Raw genomic sequence first — 26925 nt, forward strand, 5'->3', positions numbered from 1 at the left:
CACAAGCTGTTAAACACTATTGATTACATACACACACTCACTGTCTGCAGTGTACCTGTGGTGAAGTATACACAGGCTAATCAGTGTGCACAGGCAGATGCTGTGGTTATCGTTCTTAGCGCAGTTAATAGCATACCGACTTGCAAAAACTTGCTCTTAACCTTCGTTGCTCGCAAGCGAACAACTAAAACATTTCTAAGTGAGCTGACAGGATAGTTTATAAATACAGATATTTTATAATAAAATACACTGAGTGGAAATTACTCATAGTTCGTTATACCTTCTTCAAACTAGGCTTTAACGTGATATGCGAGAAAAACGGTTCATGGTTTTGCGTTAAACACTTTTACTTTAGCAGATATATAAGAGATTGTTGATGACACTTATGATTCAGGATTGGGTTTATCGAGATATAAGAATTGTTTCCTCTTATTCAATTGCTTTATGTGTCGCTTCTTTAGCATCAATCGTTCACTGGAACTCAATTTTAGTAATGCTATTCTTTTTACTTCTGGGATAATTTTTGCTATTAACAAGTTTGCAGTGGTGTAATATTTACTCGTTGTGTTTGTTTCTTATATTTAATCTAATTAGTAAACAACGGTGTTGTATTGTTGGGTTTTGTTTACGGAACATGGAATGTCTGACACCTGCATGACATCCCCTCAGTGTTTTAAGCAATTATAATCTTTTTTCTGCAACAGTTAATATTTCCTTTCTGATGACTTACCTCTCTTTCCTCTGCATCTCTATGTTCAACAATGCATGTCGATAGAAGCTGTGGTCGCATGACACGCGTTTGCTGTTCCAATATTTTGGGTTGCATAAACCCTATTTTGAAAAACATTTCTTCCATTTTTAACCCACTCTGCGACTGTGGCACGCATCGGCAAAAAAATTTGGACGCAGCTGAAACAGACGTGGGCCGCACTCGTGATCAATAAACCAGCACTTAAATATTTTAACGACCTTTGGCATACACAAAAATCTGAAAGAGATCATGGCTGTTGGGTGGTTTGATGCATATTGTTTGTTTGACTGACCATGATCAGGCCGGCGACCTTACGTTTTGCAGTATATGTAATATCAGAATAATTGTTTGTTGTTGAAAATGTCTTCAGATATTTAATCGACTTCCAAATAACAATGTTCAACTGTATCTACACACAAAACAATACGTAACAGGTGTTTGTTTTACTACAATTTAATACAATTTTATTACGGGCCTGCAACATATTTACGAATATTACCGGATGTTTACCGAAAACAAACAGTCTTGTCACTTATTTCCGCTTACACTGTACGGTGATACAAATCTTAATTGCACACGCATCGTTGAATAAGTCAGTTATTTTAAAGCACGTTCGCGTGGTGGGGATCATTGCAACGATGTGGATAAACGTTTGTTTAAATCTCTAGGATGGTTTAAGTTTTTAAGTAAGAAATTGTGAATTAAACGTAAACATGTGTATATATGAAGTAGTTGCATACACTGTTGGTATTTATTCCATCGTGGGATGCCGTTAATCGTCGGAAACAACTTTTGTAAATATACTATGCTACTGGAATGATTTATGTGATTAAAGGGACATCTCGATCATAAATACGGTACATTTTTTATTTAATAATATTATCTTTTTAAAAGTATGAATTTGATGGGCGTTTGGCAAACTGGTCTCGTTTTTATAAACGCTATGAATTATTATTATTATTCTCATCAATTCTGCCCGAACGGAGGGGTGGGGGCACTTAAGGCGGGCGCGAAAATAAATCAGCAGTAGTAGTAGTAAAGCTGTTATGTATGAAACGTACATGCAGTACAATCGCACTCTTACCGGATACTATGACTTGAATATAGACTATATTAAAATGCTTATTGAAGTGCGTGAAGTGTGTAGGCATGTGTTAGGGTACTGTCAGTGTTTGTTTAACAAAAAAGGCATTGTTTCTTACTGTATTCATGCTTTCTAAACGATTTTTACAATATTTGATGTTTACAAGATGAATAGATGCTACTAAAGAGGGTAGAATAATTAATTTAACACTACATGTTTATATTAAGCTGGTAATACCATGGCTGTGCCTCTTAAAGGCAAGGGAAATTTTCGCATTCGTAAATAAATAATAACTATTTTAATGGAGTGATAAAGGATACCGCGGGTTTGGATGATATATGTTGTAGGGCAGGACACTTGTATTGAGTACGCGATGTCATGGTTACCAAGTCTTTTCAAGTGGCCACTTGCTTCCAATAAAAGATGGAAGTTAATGCGTGTTTCGGTCATGTTAATGTTAAGAGAGTCTCGTTATAATTTGGATTATGAATTGAACGCGTTTCGTAGCTTAATATAGTATTGTAATTGTACGTGGTCGCCTTTCATTGCAGCTAAACGTTTAGGTTTGTTTTTTACGAATTCATACAAATCAAAACTTTAATTAATTAAAATATGTGATATCTGTAATAATTGGGGTTGGATGTTGTAAGTTGAAATTATTGTATTGATATAACGAGTAATATATGTTAATAATTAAGACATTCAAATGACCAAACATTGTTTACTGAATATTTTGCATTTTTTAATAGAACATTAAATTGTCATGGTGATAGCATTAACAATATATACATGACTGAAAAAATAAACAAAACGTGAAATGAGCAGCTACATACTGTTGCTATATTAACAAATGTCGTAAAGGGTTTTCATTTCGTTGGTCGTTAGGTTTTAATGAGATAAAACAAGGGGAACTTCCCTCCGCGCTTGAGTATTTCCTTATATACACGGAAACAAAGTTGCTGTAAAGGACATGTAGATGTTGTTTAAATATGAGCGTTGCAAATAAACTGATGTTGCTTGATTCATTTATCTTTTTAAAAAAAAAATAACGTAAATAACGTACGTTTCAATAAAAAGAGAACATAATACACACTGTTGCAGTTATAGTTCATTACCGTCTCATCCATGCGCACGATGAATGTACACGGTATAAATAAGACATTTAAAACACTTTTATAAAAAGGTTAATTGGAAGCCGCGTATTTGCATTTTTTTACGAATGTTAAACCAATAATTCTTAAATGGTACAGTTCGATGGTTTGTGTGTTTTTTTCACAAATAACTTATGCCATACGAAATGTTTATAATTTTGAAAGGTTAGAAACTGTGAAACATATTTAACGTATTTTTTAATTATATAAATGTTATCATCTGTTCCTTTTTTATTTTAATTGGCATCATGCGTTTGCAAGATACTTAAAAATGTGTCAATAGAAACAGGTATGGATATAGCGTCAATCGTTCACAGGACCCCAATTTAAGTAATGCTCTTCTGTTTTTTCTTCCGGGATATGTTTTGCTATTACAAGTTCTTAATGGTGCTATATTGACTCGTGTGTGTGTTTCTTATATTTATGCCCCCCTCCGAAGAAGAGGGGGTATATTGTTTTGCACATGACGGTGGTCCGTCTGTCGGTCGGTCGGTTGGTCCGTCCACCAGATGGTTTCCGGATGATAACTCAAGAACGCTTAGGCCTAGGATCATGAAACTTCATAGGTACATCGATCATGACTGGAAGATGCCCCCTATTGATTTTCAGATTAAAAGGTCAAAGGTCAAGGTCACAGTGACTCGAAATAGTAAAATGGTGTCCGGATGATAACTCATGAATGCTTACGCCTAGGATCATGAAACTTCATAGGTACATTAATCATGACTTGCAGATGACCCCTATTGATTTTCAGGTCACTAGGTCAAAAGTCAACGTCACAGTGACTCAAAATAGTAAAATGGTTTCCAGATGATAACTCAAGAATGCTTACGCCTATGATCATGAAACTTCATAGGTACATTGATCATGACTGGCAAATGACCCCTATTAATTTTCAGGTCACTAGGTCAAAGGTCAACGTCACAGTGCCAAAAAACGTATTCACAAAATGACTGCCACTACAACTGACAGCCCATATCGGGGGAATGCATGTTTTACAAACAGCCCTTGTTAATCTTATTATTAAAAAGCGGTGTTGTATTGTTGGGTTTTGTTTATGGAACATTAAATGTCTGACACCGGAATGAGGTAATCCCCTCAGTGTTGAGCAGTCATACTATTTTTCTGCAACTATAAATAATTCATCTATGATGACTTATCATTGTTTCCTCTGCATCTGTTTGTTAAACAATGCAGGCGGAAATAAAATTGTGGTCGCAGGAACCACGTTAGCAGTTCCAATATTTTCAGTTGCATAAAATTATTTTTGAAAAACACTGCTTTCATTTTTCTTACTTCTCTGCTTCTGATAAGAAATAAGGCAAGCATCGGCAATATACTTGGGAGCGCGCCTTAAATGGGCGTGGGTAGCAATCGTGATCAATAAACTAGTACACGACTAGAAAGTATTAAAACTTTGGCGAATCGTCGGACGCCTGCTTTAATATTTCACTCAAATAGATATCCCAATCATCATCTAAATCGTTCTTAAACGACCTTTGGCTTATTACAAAACTGGAAGATTCATCACTGTTGATGGGTGGTTCGATGCATATTGTTTGATCAAATATGATCAGGCTTACGACCAAACGTTTTGCAGCCCAAGCATATATGAATATATTCTTTTTCTGGACATGTATTCATATATTGAATAGACCAGCCGATAACGATATTAAACTGTATCAACACACAAAACAGCAACTTACAGGTTTTTATTTTACTACACGTTCATATGCTAGCACGAGCCTGATGAATAAATGCGAATATTACCGGATGTTTTCTGAAAACAAACATGCTTGTCATGAAACAATCGTATTTCCGCCCAGAATGCACCGAGATCAAAATCTAAATAGGAAATGAAACTGTTGTTTAAGTGTTTAATTCATAATCAACGTCAGTGTGGAGATAATCTTCGTATTGGATACAACGTTTTGTAAACTATCTAGGATGATTTAAATCATTATTTGTAAGTAATAAATTGTGAATTGGATGTAGACTTATGCATAAATGGCATAATTACATACACTGTTGGTATCTATCCCGTCGTCGGATGCTGTTGATCGGCGGAGCATACGTTTTCTCAAATAAGACATGCTTCTGGAGTGAACGTTGAGATAAAAGGGGAATATCGACGGTCACTACGGTATCTTGTTAAAAGCTTGTTTGTATTAATTTGTTCTGCTTGATACATATGTTATATTTATTATTTTATAAAAAGTCCACGGGGACACTTTAAGTGGCCGCGGAATATCAGTTTTAGAAGTTAAGTCGTTATTAAAGACATGTAAATGAGGAACTCATGCGCACTTTCACAGGATATCAGGATTGTAGAGGAGTTAAGTTATCATGTACGTGCGTTATCATTTTACATGCATGAACTCGAGTCCCACCGGACCTTTTTCAATTAAATATATTTTGGCAGGTCATTAGATATTTTCTGAACGATTGAATCAATACAAATATTTAGTAGAAAAAGATCTGCTTTGAAAGAGATACGCGCCTTGATATTATACATGTCTATTTTGGGGGTGAAATAACGGCGAGGCCTTTAAGGCAAGCACATCTTTCCATTAACGAATACAAAAGCTATAACGTAGTGATAACAGATACCGCGACGAAGACGATAAATGCTGTTATGCAGCACAGTTGTTTTGCGAAGTCCTGTTTTGTCAAGCGAAGTGGTCACTTGCTTCTAAAACAATATCTGTGAATATTTGTAAGTGTTTTGTTCGTGGTAATGTCTCCTGAGTCTCGTTAGGCTATTCGTTATGCAACGAAACCGTTTTGAAACTTTTGGTATGCAATATAGGGATAATACACGTTTTTGAGGGCATGATCATCTGCGGGCGCTCGAAAAATCCGTTCCTGCCCGAGTGCTGCTGAAAATGTGTATTTTCGCTATTATTGCATAAACAAATCACACATACCAAAATAAATTAAAATAACATTGAAAACAATGTTTTGTTCATTCGACATCGACAACATAATTCGATTATTTCAATACAGTTCAAGGTTGTGTTTTACATATGCCTCACTCGGTCATCATCCGAAATGACGAGGCTTTACCTTCGGATAGGCAGTTTACGATTTAAAATGTGTTTAAATAGTGGATTAATGCAAAGTTGAAATGCAGCCGCGCAAATTAAGAAATGAGGAATTATTTTGGAATTTACAGCAGGATCGTTGAAGGTACATAATCACTTATATTTACAGCATAGTCTTTTGAAAGTGTTGAGTAAATAACCTTAACTTCATTGACGTTGCCAATACAATAAAGCTGTTGTCAAGAGAGTGCAGATGGTATAAGTTGAAAAGTGGATTGAAATAGGCATTGCCATTATCCCTGCATGCATGAGGAAATTGGTGCTTATTCAGTTCCCCATTTATGCTTGGAAAGTCATCGAAGGCTGGAGAAGGGAAGTAACTGCGTGTGGACCAGATTATGGATATGAAAAACACATAACAGGGCTTGAACGGCACGTGAATCGCCTTGTTAATGCACGATTTCTTCCGTTCGAGCCCTCATTTTGCCAAGTTTCTGCACCCCACCAGAGGGCATTATAGATATAGTTTATGCAATAATTGTAATTGTCGTCATTTATTGCAGCTCCTTTGCTTGTATGGACTTGGATGTTTAGAATGCTTATTCAAGCGTCATAACCTACGGTTTATAATCGCTACACGGTTAAATGTTCTTTGCTAAAAACGCAGTTTGAAAACACTTTTTGATTATCATATATATATATATATATAGCATCAGCGGTGTTGCTACAACATAAAGCGTGCTAATTTGAAATTGAAGCATATGGTAGTAAAAATAGATAATTATTTGCACATGTTACGTAGCAAGCTACTTGCAATTAAAAACAAAACAAAATTTTCAAGATATAATCTTACATATTCTCATAAATCAAGACTTTTCATAGAATATGGACAATTTTTTTCTTAATTGGTGTTTGGAGTTGTTTGTAGAAATCCTTTCACTGGTAAAACGAGTAATATTTTGTTCTTACAAAACATGTGTTTAAAAATGTATTAATATAAATCACCAAGCATGTGTTGGTAGACATTTTGCATTGACTGAAAAAAACAACGCGCAATTAACACACATACCAAAACATTCAATTAGCACACATAACACCACATGCGATTAATACACATAGCACAGCATGCAAATAATACAAATAACACCACACGCCAGTGAAACATATACAACATTATGCAGTTCATTCATATAATACAACATGCAAGAAACAAAACATTCATAGACTGAGCATAAAGAACATTTATAACACAACATTAAAGTAACACACAATTAGTAGAGTGAGACAAAAGAACCTTTCCCGACTTCAAATGTTTAAAAACAAAACATGTAAAGTAAGCAACTACATATTGTTGAAGCCATTTTAATATTCACAAGTATATTAAAGGGCTTTTGTTTAAGCGTGCGTTGAAGTGTTTATGAGATATAACAATTGGTATTTCCTTCTACACTTAGCGACGTGTACTCCTCATATCAACGAAGATCAGTAGCCCTTAATAACAGCGAACTGTTGTTGTAAGATAAGTTGGCATAATTTGCAAAGGTATTTGCCTCATTTAACTGCATGTACATTTAACACCTGTTTCATTAGACGATAAACGAAATCATCATCAGACGGCGGACAGCTCCGACATGTCCAGTCTTCCCGATGCCTGGAGATCGGACACTTCGGCCGGCGACCGGATTATTTGTGACTGAGGCATTATATGACAGTCCTCACGATAATACTATTGTTTTACTGCAAATCGATGTACATATGATGAGCAGTAAAATCATTTATAAGGGGACTTGATAGTTTGATTTATAAATTAAGCTTTGAACTATTGCACTATACCCCATAAGTGAGTTAAAATGTTTACTGACTTTGTTTCTCTAAAGTTCCGTTTGTTGCACTACCTCTAAAACGTGTTCGTGTAAGTTTGTACAGACCGTCGATGATTTAGAATATTCGTAGTTTGTAAAAGGTTAATGTACAAATTATTTTTTTATAATTTCGCTATTGTAAAGCTAATGCTAAGCGCGGACGTCTTTAACTGTGTCGGTTCGACCGGTATACATGTATTTAAGTTTAAAACACGCTTGACGATTGTTTAAAAGTCAATCAATACATGAACATCACATCTATTTAAAAGAGAACTGTGAATGTAAATGGCATTATTATAGCAGGCCTGATATGATACAGCTGAAGTATAATACAAACTAATTAAAGGTGTCCCACGAACAGATAACAATCGTCATATGGCGTTGTTTTAATGGAGTCAATATTACTAACGCTCGATTGGTCATTGTCGGCTCAGGTACTACTTACATGTACCCCGGGTACTCTTAAGTATACTAACATGTACCCCGGGCACGTTAAATAAACGTAATCGTACCCGTTCGATATTAGACTGTACCCGAGTTGTATTCCCGCCTATAATCCGATGTCGTAAAACGCGCTACCTATTATTTTAATTAAACTTATCTAACAAAAACTGCGTCAACAGGCTTTTTGAGTATGAGTTTTCGATAATATAGAGGCCATTTTACAGAAAATAGACATAAATGTGAATATAATTATTTTTTTTTTTAAAGCTGACAACGACTGATTTAGCGTTAAATTTCACGGGTACGTTTAAGTATATTTACCGTACACGGGGTACATGTAAGTATACTTAAGAGTACCCGGAGTACATGTAAGTAGTACCCGAGCCGACAATGACCAATCAAGCATTACTAACACATACAATTTATTAGGGGTAATGATTTAACAGTGGGCTGCATACATGGATCAGAGGGTGGTAATCGAATCAGGGAGTTATGATTGCCTAATCATCACGTCATTGTTTACATAGTTAAATTATGTTGTATTTAAATATTTGCAAATTGTGTGTCTTTTTAATACTCTCTCTCTATATATATATTGTTCACCAGCCAATAGAAAGAAGGATTATCTGAAACCCGCGCAATTCGCAAGAATCTGTAATCCAATTAAAATCACAATCTTATGAAATAATTGTAATGTGTAAATTTTCATTCTAACTAATTTAATAATTTTAATTAATCCTAATTAACAAAGTTTTAATTAATTTCAATTAACAAAATTTTAAAATAACTATTGCATATTGTTAGCAATGCTTAATTTTATGTAAGGAATTGTGCAGTCTATTTTCTGAAAATAATATTACGCATTAAGCCCTGGTTTCCAAGCACACTACATTGTGATTTTAATTGGATTACAATTCTTTCGTGGCATCCGCTTTGATGTGTAAAAAAGGTAAACAGTTTCCAACGAAACCTCCATATGCAAAAAATAAGATATATTCGCTGATTTATTATCCTAGTTTTAGATTGTAAATGATTGCATGGTGTATTATATCGAGTGCATGACTCAACTGACTATTGACATGAATTGTCTTGTGTTACGTATTTTATATATAGTCTTTGTGTTAAATATGTCTGATGTTTGATTTCTATATTTCAGAAGAAGTATTCACGTTCATCATGAAAATATTTGGTTGGGTGTATCTGTGGATACCAATTTACATAACAGGTAGCATGTATATATTTATGACATTTAAACATAATTCAATATCAGTGTCTACATGCATTTGTTTGTACTCATTCAACAGATGAAGTAATGTATGAAACATTTAAACGCGTATTGTCTAACTTATGAGCGATGTTCATGAATATCTAGTTATTTCAAAAAGACATATTTTATGTCAACGAATGAGATATCTGGAAACAGGCGCAGTTGTAATTAAAAATACATACATTATTTATTTATTGACAATCCTTATATACGTGGTATGATGCATTTTCAACTGGATAACATAACATTTTAAAATAACAATACCATCTAGCTTTTGTTTGTGTACAGCCAGTTGCCCTAATAACTGTCGGAGATGTGGACAAGATATTGGTTGGTGCCAAACATGTGAAGATGGGTATTACCAGTCCGATGGAACCTGTTACAAATGTGGGAATACTGGATGTCTATGTAGACATCAAAATGAATGCTATGGCTGCAAGGAAGGTTTTTACATATCTGATGGAACATGTAACAAATGTAGATACGCTGGATGTCTATGTACTTATCGACGTGAATGCTATGGCTGCATGGACGGTTTTTACGTCAAATATGACTACTGGGGAAACCTCTATTGTGCAAAATGCATGGCATCGTGCAAATCATGCAATAACGATAAAAGTTGCAGTGCATGTAAGCTTGGTTTTTATGGTTCGATCTGTCAAAAGCCGTGTTCATCGGGATGTGCAGACCAGTGCGACATATATGGACGGTGTCCATGTAAACCAAACTTTACTGGTTCATTGTGTGACAAGTGTATAGATGGATTTTATGGTGAAAACTGCAGCCAGCCGTGTAGCCCAAATTGCAGTGCATGCAGTGATGCAAACAGCTGCACTTCGTGTAGAAGAGGATATTATGGGCCTACTTGTCAGATTCCCTGCCTTAGTTCAATGTGTGCGAATGGTGAATGCAACAGACAAAATGGAGTTTGTTCCTCGTGTGTCACCGGTTACACTGGGTATTCTTGCAATGAAACATGCTCGACCAGATGTGTGAATGATACGTGTGACCAATTCACTGAGAAATGCACACACAAGTGTAAACACGGATTCCATGGCGATAAGTGTGAATATACCTGTCCACCTAATTGTCAATTATGCACATCTATGAATAACTGCCTTAAATGTGAAGATGGATTCCATGGCAATACATGTGAATATTCCTGTCCATCTAATTGTCAATTATGCAATTTTGAGAATAAATGTTCTAAATGTAAAGAAGGATTCTATGGCTCGATATGCCAACATAACTGCCCAGAAGGATGCTCAAGTTGCGATGATGAACGGAAGTGTTTATCATGCAAAGCGAGCTATTCCAACCCAAATAAACAATGTCAGTGCACCATCGATATATGCTCGTCTTCTCCGTGCACTACTTGTACTAACACGACGTTCTATCCTGATGGAAATGAGTGTTGTCCTTGTAGCAGAAACTGTAAGCATGCACTCTGTTCGTCGGAGTCTACGTGTACAGGAGAATGCGAAGATGGGTATTATGGTGCTGATTGTAAATCAGAATGTAACAACAAAGATTCAAGTTGCACGGCGTGTATCATAAAAACAAATACCAAATACACATGCACAAACTGCAAAAGTGGAAGCTATCCTGGACAAACCGGATTGTGTATTCCTTGCCCCACTGCCTGTTTGGCGGGTAAATGCAATAGTTCGTCTGGATATTGCCAATATGGTTGCCAAGACGGCTACTGGGATGGGAAGTGCGACCGGAAATGCAATGCCAATTGCTCCTCTTGTGATCAGAATACCGGGGCATGTTTGCGATGCACATTTTCTAGATATTATGGTGGTAACTGTGATATGCCCTGCAATAACAACTGTGTCAATATGTCTTGTCATATGAATGGAACATGTACACGTGGATGTATTGTCAACTTTTATGGCTCAGCTTGTGAAACGCCGTGTTCAGAACACTGTGCTCGTGTTGCTAATGACTATGCATGTTCATCCGAAACAGGAATATGTCTATTTGGCTGCGTTGAAGGATTCACTGGAGGCACGTGTATGCAAGGTAAGACAAAACAGTAAAAATACCAGGCTTGCTATTTCAAACTGTGCATTTAATTCGTGTTGGAATTAATAAGCTTTCTGGTTGTGTAGCTTTATTTGGAATCTTTATAATTGAAGCTGTATTTTTACATTAATTGTCGGGTTGGTTTTTAATAAAACATATTATAAAATGCATTGCAATTAAAATTAATACACATATATTTAATGAAATGTTTCATTCGTCATGCAGCGCTCCAGCAAGACAATGGCGGTAGAACTGTACTTTTAGCAGCAATCGGAGCTGGCGTATCCGCCCTTGTGATTGTTGTTTTTGCTGTGGCGATAGGAGTGTTTGTCTGCATTCGTAGACGGTGTGTATTGTCCTGGAACAACTAACAGCAAATTGTGTAGTTTTGTTTTTCTATAAACTGTGTTGAATTATGTACTACGGTGTAGATTTTATCTACATTTTGTGTGCGTTGATGATATGAAGCAACACTAACATTCATTTATAATTTACAGCTATTCCGTACGACCTTTTACATATTAAAGCCACACAACTTTTTTGGCATAGTAAATTTAAGTATAAATAAGAAACATATTTTATCTATGCCAATTAGAATATACCTGATGGTTACAAAAAAGAAATGCGTCTATTATGCGCGTTAAAACTTAAAAATAATTGCGTTTGTCGATATGGACGTATACGTCTAGAAATCCTACTTTCGGTTTTAAAAGCGGTACCGTTTGAAAAATAATAAATTACTTGCTAACTAGGCTATGGATTTAATTTTATCTATGCCAATTAGAATATATCTGGTGGTAACAAGGTAGAAATCCGTCTTTTTTGCGCTTTAAAACTTTAAAATAATCGCGTTTGTCGAAATGGACGTATACGTATGGAAATTCTACTTTCGGTTTAAAAAGCGGCATCGTTTGAAAAATAATAAATTACTCGCTAACTAGGCTATAGATTTAATTTTATCTATGCCAATTAGAATATATCTGGTGGTTACAAGGTAGAAATTCGTCTTTTTGCGCTTTAAAACTTAAAAATAATCGCGTTTGTCGAAATGGACGTATACGTATAGAAATCCTACTTTCGGTTTTAAAAGCGGTACCGTTTGAAAAATAATAAATTAGCTAGGCTATAGATTAAACGACAATGCTGCACACTTTCAAATTGCATCTATATGTATTGATTAACATGTATTTCATTTCATTAAAGTAAGCTAATACAGAAACAATGAACATTGCCGTTTGAGTGTATAATTATATGATTTGTACTTAGCACGTAGGAACAATAATAGTATCAATGGTCTTACTTTGTTCCCATTCTACAGGGGCCCGAAACCAAAATCTAAAAGTGTTATCGAGGCAACAAAGGATGACGCCGACTTGTGTGCGCCCGTCTATTCTACTGTAGCACACAAAGGTAATTGAAAAATTGTGTTTTTTGTAATAATCAACATATGTTTGAATAATATGTGCAATCATTAAGAGCAATTTGCTTGTATATGCTCAACATTCAGAAGAGCAATAAGCATGTGTGCAAATTAAGAGTTAATATATTCAAAGACAAATACATAGGCGTGTGCACATATAATCATAACAGATAATAGCTGATAAGAAAAAGTTATTTGTAATTAAATGAGGATATATTAATATAAAATATTTAAAGGAACATATTCGATTTAATCTTCATAGCGCTAGAAACTACGGAATCTTTGTATGAGAACACCTCTTCTGTGAAAGTCAATATCGCAATGGGACAAATTCAAAATGCAGTATATACGAACAGTTCTGTGGAAAAGAATGCTTCACGAGAGGAAATGACGTCACCGATAGAGGACACGCTTGAGATAGGTATACCGCTTTTTAAGACACGAAATTGCTCATGGTATCGAACATCGAACATCATTGAGCGATAAAATGCTAGATCATTTAGGAGGTAAATTTGAACATGTTATATATAAGAAAATGAAAAAAACGTGTATGTAATACATGGAACACCAATTAATTTCAAGTACTGAAGGCAAAACAAATACACAGCTCAGTGAAAAAAGTGATTTGTTAGAATTGTTCCAAAAGTTGTATGCTTATTATTGTAAACCCCAATTCAAATCATAAATAAGAAATTGTAAAATTTAGTGTAAATCACAATTGTTTTTCGACTTGTTATTACGACCATTTGAACGCACACAATTCTTAAAGTTGCATTTAAGATTTTGTATCGTCAAAACTGATGTCACTAATAATAAGAGTATGCGACACTTAAAATTACATATGATTAAATTCTATGACTAGATGAATGGGACAGTATCGCCCGCCAAAATGCTATCAGATTTGAAGAGAACGGAGGGGTATACTACAACAATGACGATAAAGTGGAGAATCTGAAAATACCAGTTGCAAAACTGCAAGAGTTTGTGATGTCCAAGAACATGGAGTACTTCAAAACAGAGTTTGAGGTTGATATTCTTACGCATTTTTATATATAAACAGCGTCAATATAAACAATATGAATCGCAAGTTACAACATCAGAAGACAAACGTTGAGCGTCAGTAGATAATATATATTGTTTACGACAAAAGATGGGTTATTGCCCGCTAGTGAGTAGAATGACCAATTCAATTGCGATTTCTATACCTAAGAACCTACAAAACACAAAAAAACAGATGATGTTTTAATAGAAACATTCTCACCGTATCGAATGCAACTTTGGAATAAAAAAGATTGACATGAGAGACATTTTTTGTTTTATCCGCTAGTCTTTAAATTATGGTGGATGTCCAAGTGCCTATACAATACAGAACAATACATTCAGCACACTATTGAACATAATAAATTATTAATGCTTTTGTTCTAACCCTGGTAGTTAAAACATTTCTTAATTGACAACATGATTTTACTTGACTGTTCAGTATTCAAGGCGAAAAAATGTCTAATCTGTGAATGTGCATATATATATAAATAAGTATTATATCCATAATATATGTTTCAGAAACTTCCGTATGGGCTCATAAAAGACTACATGGTGTCCCAGATGAAGGCGAACATCGGAAAGAACAGATATAAAGACATTTATCCGTGTACGTATTGTGGTAATGACATCATAACATATACATTTACCAAATAACAAACCGCAGTATATTTTTAGAAACCCGTGTGTTTTATTGTTGTTTTACTCAATGTTGTGTTATGTGTATCGTTTTAAACAGTTTTGACCTCTTGTTTTATGTTCAATTAAGACAAAAAGAGTAGCATGTTTTTGTCTGAGACATATACATGTTAGTTATTTGCTCGGAACACAATTCTGAATCATCCGTTTAGTTTCTATGATTAGATGTTTGAAGCCTTGCTTAACAAAAGTATCTGTATTGAAGTCATGGTTTGTATTCTTTATATTTTTAAACAATTGCTTTAAACTGAAAAGTACGGTCTACTCATATTGATAAAAATCTTGACGGAAAAGTACAACGTTACCAAATAAAGCTGTATTTAAACGTCATGGCAAGTCTGTTTGTTGTTGTTTGTTGTTGTTGTGTTGGTGTTGTGTTGTTGTTTTTTAAGTAAAATGTAGTGGCCAATTGTATTTGCTTAGCATGAAGATTACAATCGAGTAAATACGTAGCAACAAATTTGCGGCTAAAACAAATCAGTACAAGTACAGCTCATAAAATAAGTGTTGTTGTTTATTTTGTTGTTTTTTGTTTGTTTGTTTGGTTATGCGCTTGTTTTGAATAACAAAGTAAGAATTATTTAAGCAAACACCACACATTTCTATCACATTCGGATATAAATTGAAGCTTAAAATATCGTAACAGATAAAGTGTGGTAGTGATAATATTGTCAATATTGTTTTACGACTTGAAGTGTTTTATTCATTTAGATGACGACCATAGGGTCAAGGTCGTTGGTTGGGATACAGATTACATAAACGCCAGTTTCATTGACGTAAGTTTATTTCAATGTAAACAAACATTTACACATTATGTTATCGTCAAATGTTAAATAATTCGGAGAACAAGTTAATCGTTTTGTTTAAATATGTAAATGCCACAACGTAATAAACTTGGGTCTCATAAAAAATGTGCATATAAACATTTACCTGTATGCATACATAGTGACAATAACCGTTTAAAAAATATTCTGCAGCAAATTGAATATTACACAAAAGAATTGTTGTTGTTCTTTTCGGGAATATTTCGTGTGTGATAGCATGTCTATTATTTATAAGACTGAAAACAAATGAAATAAGGTTCGAGTAACGTTCTGTTAAATCAAAAGTAAAATAGTTATTTAAATTAATGTTATCGTTAACAGGGTTACAAGCGGAGAAAACAATACATCGCCACTTTAGGTATACCTACATTTTCAAACTTACATTTTTATATTTTTAAAACTGATACATATCATTTTTCCTGTTATCTGTCTGATAATTGTCCATTCACCAAATCGTACATAGGTCGGAGACGCTTTTCTGTTTGTCGTAAGATGTGTGTACAGTGGTGTGACCACATGTAAGCAAATGTATTTTGCAAGCGTTGCTATTCGTTACAGGTGTTATTACACTATATCTAGTTTACTGAATCATTGAATGAAAAGTGTTTACCGAATCATTGAATGTAAAGTATTGACAAGTCAAATTTAGTGATTTTATATGACAACTATATAATGATGATAAAGATTTGTGTAATTCTGTAGATTAGCATACGTGGTTCAAATGCTATTCGTTAACTTTAATATAAATAACTTTAATATAAAGTCATTACTTTCATGTCTTTATTAAGAAATATATATCGGTCTATCGGATTACATACAAATATGATGAAGATTCAGTTATGCTCTTTATTTTTCTTATTTCATATTTTAAAGCGATGGTATTAAAGCTAATGCTGTTTTCACATTACATAAGGTCCGATGTCCAAGCAGCTTGGCAACTTTGGTTTATTTTGGTCAATGGCGTGGCAACATAAAGTGGAGAAAATCGTCATGCTGACAAATCTTGTGGAAGAAGGGGTTTGTATTTTATGTTCATGTTCCAGTTCATAAACACATTTTTAAACATAACTGCAAAGTTATACTTATTATGTGCAAATTGTGGATATCAGAAGGCACAAATGTTATGCAATATAATGACGTTTTAAATGATATATTCTTCGTTATTTAAACCAGATACGAAAAATTCAGATATAATTATATTATAATTTAATGAATATTTCAGAATTATATAAAAGAATGATAACAGAACACAGACATATCAAGTAATACGTATTACTCCATGTCGTTATTTACAATATTAAACAAAACTCTGATGTATAACATTTACCGCAGAATAATAAGTGTGAACAGTATTGGCCCAGTGTTGATGCTACGAAAATGTACGGCGACATTCTAGTATTATGCCAAAGTGAAGACGATAATGCAGAATTTACTAGACGAACATTCACGGTCGTAAAGGTAATACGTTGTAGAGGTGTCTGTTCATCATAAATATCGCTCTGTCCTGTGTATTGGATATGCAAGATTTAATTCTTTCAGACATGAATTACTCCAATGATAATATGTTTGAAGTTCATCATTCCTGTATATGTTACATACAAAGAATATATTAGATGCATACGATTAACACGAGACAATAAATACTGAGGCCTCCCCGAACGTCTAAAATAATTAGTAATAATGCTGCAAGTAAATTAACAACATACATACTAAAACCTCTTTGTATCAAGAAGTTTTACAGACTTTTAACAAAAGGGATGATAATACACATTCCGTTAAAAAAAAAACATCGACTTATACTTCAGGACAAGGTAACACGAACCATGACCCAATTACATTTCACATCGTGGCCTGATAAGGACGTTCCTGAGAACATAACGTCGATCATCGAGTTCAGACAGAATGTCATTCAAGCTTCAGCAACTCTTGGTGGTCCCATCATCGTTCATTGCAGGTACATATTAGAGATACCGGGAGAGGGAGTGGGGTGGTTTTGAGCTATAGAGGGAGTGAGGTAGGAGATGGCAGAATGATGAGAATATAGGGGATGGGAGGTCTGTGGAAGAACGAGATAGTGGGGAGACAGGGATGTAATGCATGCACGGAAAAAGGGTGGCTTATGGTTGGAGGGTGGTTTGGGGAGTGTGCAAGGAGTGAGAAAGTGTGTCAGTCATTCACTTGCGGTGACCCAAACATTAATCATGCCTTTATTTTCAATCGCATATGGTATGTAATATCTTTAATTATATTGACATTTATATTCATGGCTAGCGGACAATCCTTCATCTTCTGATGTTTCTGAGATTGAATTATCCTTAAATAAGCATTGTTGACAATGAAATTAATACTATCTGTTGAATTGAATTGTAGATAGATTTTTAAGTAATGATCTGACATCAATTGATGTTGGAAAAATACACTTCATCAAATGTCATTTTTTAGTGCTGGCGTGGGAAGGACAGGTACCTACATTGCAATAGATATTCTCACGAAGGAAGGGGAGGCTGAGGGTGCTGTAGATATACCTGGATGTGTGCTGAACATGCGACAAAACAGACCAAACATGGTTCAAACTGTGGTTAGTGCTCAATTCTGCGGTTCTTTGTTTCACAACTTCTCCATGTACTTGATAATTCAAATGCACAAAATGTATAGGTTCATATATTCAAAAAATTGTTTAGCTATATATAATTATAAAAATGCAATCAATTAGCTATTATCTTACTAGCTTTGATGATAATGAAAATCTGTAACTATAGTATAGTAAAGGCTGCCTGTTATATGCCGATGATGTTAACTAATCTATTTGCAATTATTTGCACAAGTCTTTTAAGACAAAGTACAATAGCTCTATATATTTCGTATACGATCGATCTCTTTAAGATCGCCAAAAACACAACGCGTTGAATATCATAAGTATTATATGACTGTTGTTTTTTTTATAAACTTTTGCAACTTACAGGGTCAATATGAGTATCTCCACCATGCAGTTGTTCACTCGCTCATTTTCAACTGCAAACCTGTAGCCGACTCAAACTTCCAGTCGTACATGGACACCACATCACAGGATCAGATCATGAAAATGTTTCACGTAATATAAAAGCTATTTACTTCTCATTATTAACAAGCTGTAACGCAATAACAACTTCAGCTTGCATATTTTACAATATTCATCTGCAAGCATATATAACGAAAACTCAAGTTGTCAACGGACCTCCGCAAATTTGGACAACTTTATCTTATCCGTTGGTACAAACGACGCTGTCCAATTACAAGTACCGATCGGGGTTTCTAAGTTCTGTTATATTGAAACGTTTAGTAAATCTGAATGGGTTCTATATTTTTTTCTGTTTTCTAGCACATTCTGGAAGAAGAATATCTAAAATGTATATTTTTGTTGTTGTATTGAGTTTGCTTCCTGATCTTAATACACATAAATAATGAACACAAAACAAAAACATGAATACCAAATGTTATATTGCAGCAATTGCAAGAGACAACATCTCGCGTATCACCGGATGAAGCGATTGCCATTGAAAGAAACGCACAGTACATTGACAAAAACAGAGAAGCGTCAGATATCCCAGGTTTGATGTCCGATTTTCATTTTAAATTTAAACTAATCTCGATATTAAAATTGCGGAATTCACTTTGGGGTTTGAAATTAGAAAAATGTTTTTTAAACCAGACGTGACCGCACAGACGACAGCTACACACAGATACGAAACACGAGACAAAGTTTCAATCGCACGACTCATTGTGTTATTAGTGTCTACTTTTTTTATTGTATTCATCGTTATTAAGACTACTTAAGCAAATGACAATTCAATTATTTTGAACACACATTTCTCAGGCGATGAACATCGACCACGGCTTTTCCTGAACCAGAAACCAGGATCCACAGACTATGTCAATGCTGTATTTGTTAACGTAAGTCTTTTATGCAAATTTCTATCCATTTTAACTATAAACTGTTATTACTTCAATGCCGAACGCATATGTTATTATCAAATACGTTTTTATTCATATCGGTTATCCTAGTTAGTTTCAGTTTTAATTGTGCTGAGCTGCTATATGCCTTTTAATATGTGCATTTAGTTACACCGAAAATCTAGTAGATTTTATTTGCAAGTATTACATTTCCATTATTGTGTTTTGTTTTGCGATGTAACACTTATATAAATAATGGGTGGATTTAGATGTGAAATACTTTCAATTACGTTCTATGTTTACCACAATTTATAATAAACATTCTGGATATGCAACTTCGACATCAACTGAAAGAGCAACAATTAGCTATAATTCGATTGGAAATCTGTTGTAGAGTTTCCAGACTAAAGATAAGTACCTCCTTGCTCAATCCCCTCTGCCAAACACTGTCTCCGATTTCCTCGCATTGATTGTCCAGGCGGACTGCTCGTGCGTTGTCAGTTTTGAACCCACATCCATCCCTGCTAAGGTAACGTTTTAATTTCGAAGCATTTCACATCTATATATACTATCCGCCACAAGATATAAATTATATGGCAGTTATGTAATGTTGCTTTATCTCCTTACTTTAAATGTACATTCCTTTGTGTCTTTGTTCTTTGATTAAGAAATAATATTTTTCTATCATGGTTTGTTGTCGAATAACCCACAGTAAGGAGTATAGATGCGTAGGAATTAAATTACGAGTGCGAAGCACGAGTGATTTGATAACACGCATCTGTACTCCTTACTGTGGGTTATTCGACAACAAACCATCATAGAAAAATATTATTTCGATTCTAACACGATTCTGATTGATTTGGTTCAAGCTTTTGACGTGAACTATATTTTTCAATACTCCGCCCTTCTTAGTACAAAGTTCACTTTTTTAGTGACGTCATTGAATTGTACAAACATTTGACGTCGTTTTCATTCATGAAAATAAATTTTGCAAATGACGTCACTTTCATTGAGAACAACAATCGTAGAAACTAAATGACGTCACGTTTATTGATGCTACTGAAAAGCTGACATGTTATAAATGTTTTCGTAATTACGTTTCTTTACAAATAACATTCTTTGCAGGCGTGGTTATGCCACTTATCACCAAATACACAATTTGTTGTTTCATTACATTTATATACATGCTACATTTATTGCATTTCTTTTAGGGCGGGTTTTAGCACGTGCATTGTACTGCAATATTTTCTTTATTTATTCGGAACTATTTTCGAAACATTAAGCTCCGCCCATAAGTTATTGCAGAATAACCCATACTTGATTTCCTTCTTTGTCTATAAAAAAACAAGTCGCGTGCCGTGTTAGAATACATTTTAAAAGTTACCGTGTTTCGAATATTGTTTTGTATCGTTGTACACAGTGCATGATAATGATGTGCATTGTCAGGTACTACGTATGTTATCGCATATAGGATACACATCAGAGTCAGATGATTGTAATGGATCAAATTATCATACATGCATGATTTTTGTTGTTTCAAAAAACCACGTATCTTAATAAATAAACACCCTTGATTTAAATTATTTCTTACAGGGCATCGGCGTTTACTTACCCGTGGAAAACCAGATATTAAACAAGGGGATCTTTAGCGTCCGTTGCTCGAAGCCAGAAGCCAATTCGTACCGTATTAAACGGACATTGTCTATTTCACAGCATGGAAATGAGGCGGTAACAATATAACAACTAAAATAAATATTATTGAATGTAGCTTTTTAATGTATCCTTTGGCAATTAAAATAGCACTGGGTGTTAAACATATGGAAATAGTTTATATTGTATTATATATCACGTATATAGTAATAAAACCGTTCATGTATGCTACATAATTCCAATGCTCGAATATAACTGTGCACATGTGTATGATTTCTACCAAATGGTAACGTCGTTCTCGTGCCGAGAAAACTAATATGATAATGTACAATTTATTATGGTTGTGTTATTTCTAATATTTTAACCAGGGAGACGTGGTATTTTCTATTACTCATTTGGAGTTTACTGACTGGGACCCGGAACACTGTGTGCCAAGGTCCACTCTCCACTTCCGTCGATTAATTGACGAAGTGGACGATGCGACGGCCAATATGGACGCGCACAGACCCATACTCATTCACTGCCTGTTAGTGTCTGTCATCGTTTTACAAATATAATTCAAAGATGTTTTTATAGCAAAGAAAGACTCTTTTCATTTATATTTTTAAGTATTTAAAGTTTAACAAAAATAAAAATATAACTTGAACTTTGTCGCATGTTTGGTCATAGATAAGTCCAATAAGTTTCCCATCGTGAATAGAGAACATTGGGCCATATATTTAATGGAAACAAAACAGACAAAGGGCTATAATTCTAGCTTAACCTTGTCGCCCCAACATTATTTTCTGTGCAAATAAACGTTTGAACAAGTTGCACCCAATTGGTAAAGGTGAGTAAAAAAATAAATCTGCGAGATCTATGGGCGTAGGTACATACGGACGAACAAGTACAATTCTTTAATACCCCCACCCAGTAGGCGGGCTGATTGGGGGTGCTCAAGATAAAGGAAAAATAATTATTTTAAGACATCGTCATATTGATGCACTGTATGTAAGTGTCTCGCACCTGTTGAAATATACATATCATGGATGACATCGCACTTAAGACACATTTTCGTGCTCGTTTTCCTTTTAAGTTATTATGTAAAATATATGTCTTCATTGATCATTATATGAATAATTGTTTTTATAAAAGCAATGAAAACACATAACATATATATTTGATGCAGAAGCCACAACTTCTTTAGTTCATGTTAAAACGGCACACGAAGGTATTTTGTTGGTACGAAGACGCGGTCTGTTGTTGTTACAGTGACGGTGCAAGTAAATGCGGTTTATTCTGCGTCGTTGCAAATCTCCTACAGAAGATGAAGGCCGATCATGAAGTCAGCGTAGAGAACGATGTGAGGAAGATCAAGACAAGAAGAAAGGGCGCGATTCCGAACTTGGTAAGTAGCATATGTAATCAAAACATTCAAGGTGGCTAGGATCTTTTGAACTTTCAATTTTTCTCACACTTTACACAAGCCGGTTTTTTGTCAACAAAAGAACAAGCTCATTGGAGCACGTTTGCAAATTCGGAAGCTTTTTAAATTAATATCTAAAGTAAGAAGATCTTTTCGTCCTAAACTGCAAACAATAATGGAATAATCAAGACAATTCATACTTCAAGATAAATTTTACATAAATTTATTTTCCAATGTATATTACCGCATTCTTTTATGATAACTATTTTAATAACTACGATCAATCTTAAAGCCCACTATGATTCAAGGCTGGATAGAATGTTTTCACGCATTGATAGTTCGAACACCCTGTTTCACAAGCTATTGTATAAATATAAATTGTATAGAGATTCTCAGGTCACGTCGTTACGATCACCATTTAAAGTGTTCTCAGGATAAATTCTGGATTACATGAACACCTGCATCATATCTTTTACAGTGAGGGTTTGTCATCTTTTCTAATGTTATAAAAAAGACACATTTGCCTCAAAATGATTGCTATTTACCCATTTGTAATTTTAGGAGCAGTTTCAATTCTGCCACAGCTGTGTCCTGGACTATATACAGAGCTTCGACATCTACTACAACACTTCTGCTGATGGCTCTGATGTGTGATTATCGGTATATACTCTCTGACAGGACTGTTACTGAGAATAAATACTTTAAATAAATTCAAAGTTCGACAGCTACTCCAACTTCGGTGCTGATCTCTCAGATTGCTGGCTACACACTGTCTGACGCAACTGTGTCTTGGACTACATGTATTTTTATAGCTTCAAAATGTACGCCTAATCCGCAACTGTTATATGCTATCACTGACGACGGACCTGATTAGAACAATAGAGGTATTGGTTCTATACTATTAACGATCTCGAATTGAGCATCTGGCTTTCAATCAAATTTTAAAATTAATTTGTATAAAAACAGTTCTATCAACTCGTCAAGATGTTCACTGATATATTAGAGCGTCATACTGAAATTGTTTAGAGTATTGTTGCTACACTATTCGCACGGCGACTGTTGAAAGCATAATCATATCACAACCATGACGATATATAGCTATTATCTTACTTCAATAACGTCTGCACGTTTTGTAAATAGTATACATTGTTGGACGCTTTGATACGTTCGTAACGGTAATTGTGTAGGCCCTGTTAATACTAGTATTTGATAGTATATCGAAAGCAATAATGCAGTGCCTAATATTTGAAAACACAAATTTAAGAGTTATATTACCTAACATTGCTTCTTAAAATGTTTACATGATGATCTTTCATAATAAAAATCCCATGTCAACTTGTCACCTAGGTGCTAAGGTTTAGTTTTTCTGCTGTTTAATTTAACATTTATTTATTTGTTTTATTTATTTATTATGTGTTACTATAATGAATACCCAATTGTATGTAGACGGACAATTAATATATAATACTGAAAATAACAGATTAATTTCTACCCATAATCGTTATACTAATGTTTGTTTGATCCTGATAAGACTAAAACGTGTACGAGTATTGTATTTGTTTCAATTTAGGTACACATGTATATACATGCCACTTAATTCATTATTCACATGTAATCTAGAGTTTCTATATTGATTCTCTGCTTCGTATTAAGTAAAATGTATTAGTATCCTCGTACAGTCTGTTTTGCTAGCACGATCAGTACAGTAACAATATTAATTAAATAAGCAATACCAAACCAAAACAGTATATTCATATTCATAATCTTTACAATTATATTGGTTGAAACCTTTACGAACACAAATTGTACACATGTTTTTTTATTACAATAACTATTAGTTTATGACATATTATTAATATCTGCAAACAAAGAAATAACGTGTGCTCAGTGAAATGTATTGTATCGCGTCTGTATTAGTCTATTATTAATGAATGTCCGCATGTACAACATTTTACTAAACAACTTATATAGAAATATATATTTTATTACGTAATTATGTGTAGTAAACATGAAACTCAAACGGTACATTCGATGTAAATGATTTTTTACTTAGTGTTTAACTGTCCAATCCATCCTCTGTAATACAAGCGTGTAATATGAAAACTGCTTACCTCCTTCATTTTCGTTCTTTTATGTTCTTACGGTCAAACAACGCACTCTCTGCACGTTCAACACATCTGAATATGCAATTTTAATGTCAATGGCTTATCAGCGATCAGCAGGTGTAAAAATAGTTAAATAACCAATTTGATATTACCCTTCCCCTATATACTCATTTTTCAACGCAAAAAGATTATCAGCAGATACAATTGTATGACAAATTTCTTTAAATCACGCCACTTGTAACTGCACTGTGCGTTCACAAGGACTAGGATCGTCGAACAGATTGAGAAATAGCAGATATTAATAAAGATGCTAAGCCTTACACATTGTTGCAACCGATAAAAGGCCGAATTCGAGATGATAAAATTCAATGTGCAGGCAAACGGGGAAAAATTAAATGAATCAAAGAAAAAAAAGAATATAAAATCACTGAACTAGAATAATGAATTACTTAATAATTATTTTTTATTTTATTTTTTTCACTTCTTTTGTGTATATATATGTTTAGTTTAGATAATTGTAATATTATAACATTCTCTCTAAACTTTACATTTTTTCTCTTAACCATTTGGCGTGTAAAACGGTGAATGACACCTTTTGTTAATACTTTTTCCCAAATGTTTGTGTCGTCAGATTTAGTCTATTTATTTACTTACTGAATTGTTAATATTACACTCACTTTATGCACTTTGAATATCCCTATTTACCGAATCGGAAATTCTAGGAAGGGTCGTCATCTAATGTTGTTAAAACTTGTGACCCAACCCTTTTGCTTTTTTCTATACATTCGATAACATCAATTTGAAGTATATATACTCTATGCACTATTAACCATATGTATATTTGTACGAATGCATGTACGAAAGAAAATGCAATAAAAGATTATTAAAGTTTAAGTTAATAAAATATGTTGGAAAACCCATTAAACAAAACTAGAGATTTGTCACAGACGTGGCGAATACCCCCACATGCCGCATTGACACAGAATACTTTGCATGTTGTCGTCACAAAAAAACAGCGGACACCATGCTCAATGTTTAAAACGCACTAAGTGACCCCGTGACCTAGTTTTTGATCTGGCATGGAACATGTTCGAACTTGGCCTTAAGATCATCTAGATAAAACATCTGACCAACTTTGGTGAAGATCGGATGAAAACTACCTGAATTAGAGAGCGGACACCATGCTGAATGTAAAAAAATGCACTAAAGTGACCCCGTGACAAAGTTTTTGGCCCAGCATGGCCCATGTTCAAATTTGGCGTAGAGATCATCTAGATACCACTTCTGATCAAGTTTGGTGAAGATATTGGATAAAAACTACTTGAATTAGAGAGCGGACACCATGCTGAATGTTTAAAACGCACTAACTGACCCAATGACCTAGTTTTTTACCCGGCATGACCAATATAAAAACTTGACCTAGACATCATCTAGATACAACTTCTGACGAAGTTTGGTGAAGATCGGATGAAAACTACCTGAATCAGAGTGCGGACACCATGCTGAATGAAAAAAAAAATGCACTAAGTGACCCCGTGACCTAGTTTTTGACCCGGCATGACCCATATTCAAACTTGACCTAGACATCATCTAGATACAACTTCTGACCAAGTTTGGTGAAGAATGGATGAAAACTACTTGAATTAGAGAGCGGACACCATGTTCAATGTTTAAAAGGCACTAAGTGACCCCATGACTTAGTTTTTGACCTTCCATGACCCATGTTCGAACTTGGCCTAGACATCATCTATATACAACTTCTGACCAAGTATGGTGAAGCTCGGATGAAAACTACTTGAATTAGAGAGCGGACACCATGCTCAATGTTTAAAACGCACTAAGTGACCCCGTGACCTAGTTTTTGACCCGACATGACCCATATTCGATTTGACCTAGACATCATCTAGATGCAACATCTTACCAAGTTTGGTGAAGATCGGATAAAAACAACTTGAATTAGAAAGCGGACACTTAATACGAACCGACAGACAGACCGACCGACAAACAAGCTCAATCCTAAATACCCCCCTAAACTTTGTGGGGGTATAATATCAATGAGTTATACGCCACAAAAAGCAAACACATTATATTCCTTAATAGAAGATAAAATGAAAGAAATCGTATTACGATCAAATAAGACATATTAAGCGGCCGCCAAGAATGACGTATTTTGCGTCTTGTTCTAATACCCCAGTATTTGTTGCGTTATTGTTTTGTGCA

General features: G+C 34.6%; 2 protein-coding genes across 2 annotated transcripts; both read left to right on the plus strand.

Moving 5' to 3' along the window:
* Nucleotides 1-4824: 4824 nt before the first annotated feature.
* Nucleotides 4825-11359, plus strand: LOC127857280 (platelet endothelial aggregation receptor 1-like). Its single transcript, XM_052393693.1, has 4 exons — nt 4825-5129; nt 9493-9561; nt 9892-11092; nt 11302-11359. Exons 2-4 carry the CDS (start codon nt 9513-9515, stop codon nt 11357-11359), a joined length of 1308 nt encoding a protein of 435 aa, XP_052249653.1. The 5' UTR covers nt 4825-5129; nt 9493-9512.
* LOC127858703 (receptor-type tyrosine-protein phosphatase T-like) lies at nt 11229-25599 on the plus strand. Its single transcript, XM_052395934.1, has 20 exons — nt 11229-11631; nt 11860-11980; nt 12953-13044; nt 13317-13475; nt 13917-14080; nt 14615-14702; nt 15503-15567; nt 15937-15973; nt 16529-16632; nt 16948-17073; nt 17421-17569; nt 18058-18193; nt 18578-18706; nt 19100-19202; nt 19469-19545; nt 19940-20074; nt 21139-21273; nt 21564-21721; nt 22447-22582; nt 23162-25599. The coding sequence occupies exons 1-20, from the start codon at nt 11421-11423 to the stop codon at nt 23252-23254; spliced, it is 2418 nt and encodes an 805-aa protein (XP_052251894.1). The 5' UTR covers nt 11229-11420; the 3' UTR covers nt 23255-25599.
* Nucleotides 25600-26925: the final 1326 nt, after the last annotated feature.

The sequence above is a fragment of the Dreissena polymorpha genome, chromosome 14 (assembly GCF_020536995.1).
Source record: "Dreissena polymorpha isolate Duluth1 chromosome 14, UMN_Dpol_1.0, whole genome shotgun sequence".
Taxonomy (NCBI): Eukaryota; Metazoa; Mollusca; class Bivalvia; order Myida; family Dreissenidae; genus Dreissena; species Dreissena polymorpha.

What these genes read in the sequence shown, in the direction of transcription:
- LOC127858703 (XM_052395934.1), top strand. Translation starts at nt 11,421, where the DNA reads ATGCCCTGCAATAACAACTGTGTCAATATGTCTTGTCATATGAATGGA. An exon ending in TTCTACTGTAGCACACAAAG is followed by an intron (nt 13,045 to 13,316) that starts GTAATTGAAAAA and finishes TAATCTTCATAG; the next exon opens with CGCTAGAAACTACGGAATCT. An exon ending in AGAAGCGTCAGATATCCCAG is followed by an intron (nt 19,203 to 19,468) that starts GTTTGATGTCCG and finishes CACATTTCTCAG; the next exon opens with GCGATGAACATCGACCACGG.
- LOC127857280 (XM_052393693.1), top strand. Translation starts at nt 9,513, where the DNA reads ATGAAAATATTTGGTTGGGTGTATCTGTGGATACCAATTTACATAACA. An exon ending in GATACCAATTTACATAACAG is followed by an intron (nt 9,562 to 9,891) that starts GTAGCATGTATA and finishes GTTTGTGTACAG; the next exon opens with CCAGTTGCCCTAATAACTGT. An exon ending in ACAGGAGAATGCGAAGATGG is followed by an intron (nt 11,093 to 11,301) that starts GTATTATGGTGC and finishes ATGGTTGCCAAG; the next exon opens with ACGGCTACTGGGATGGGAAG.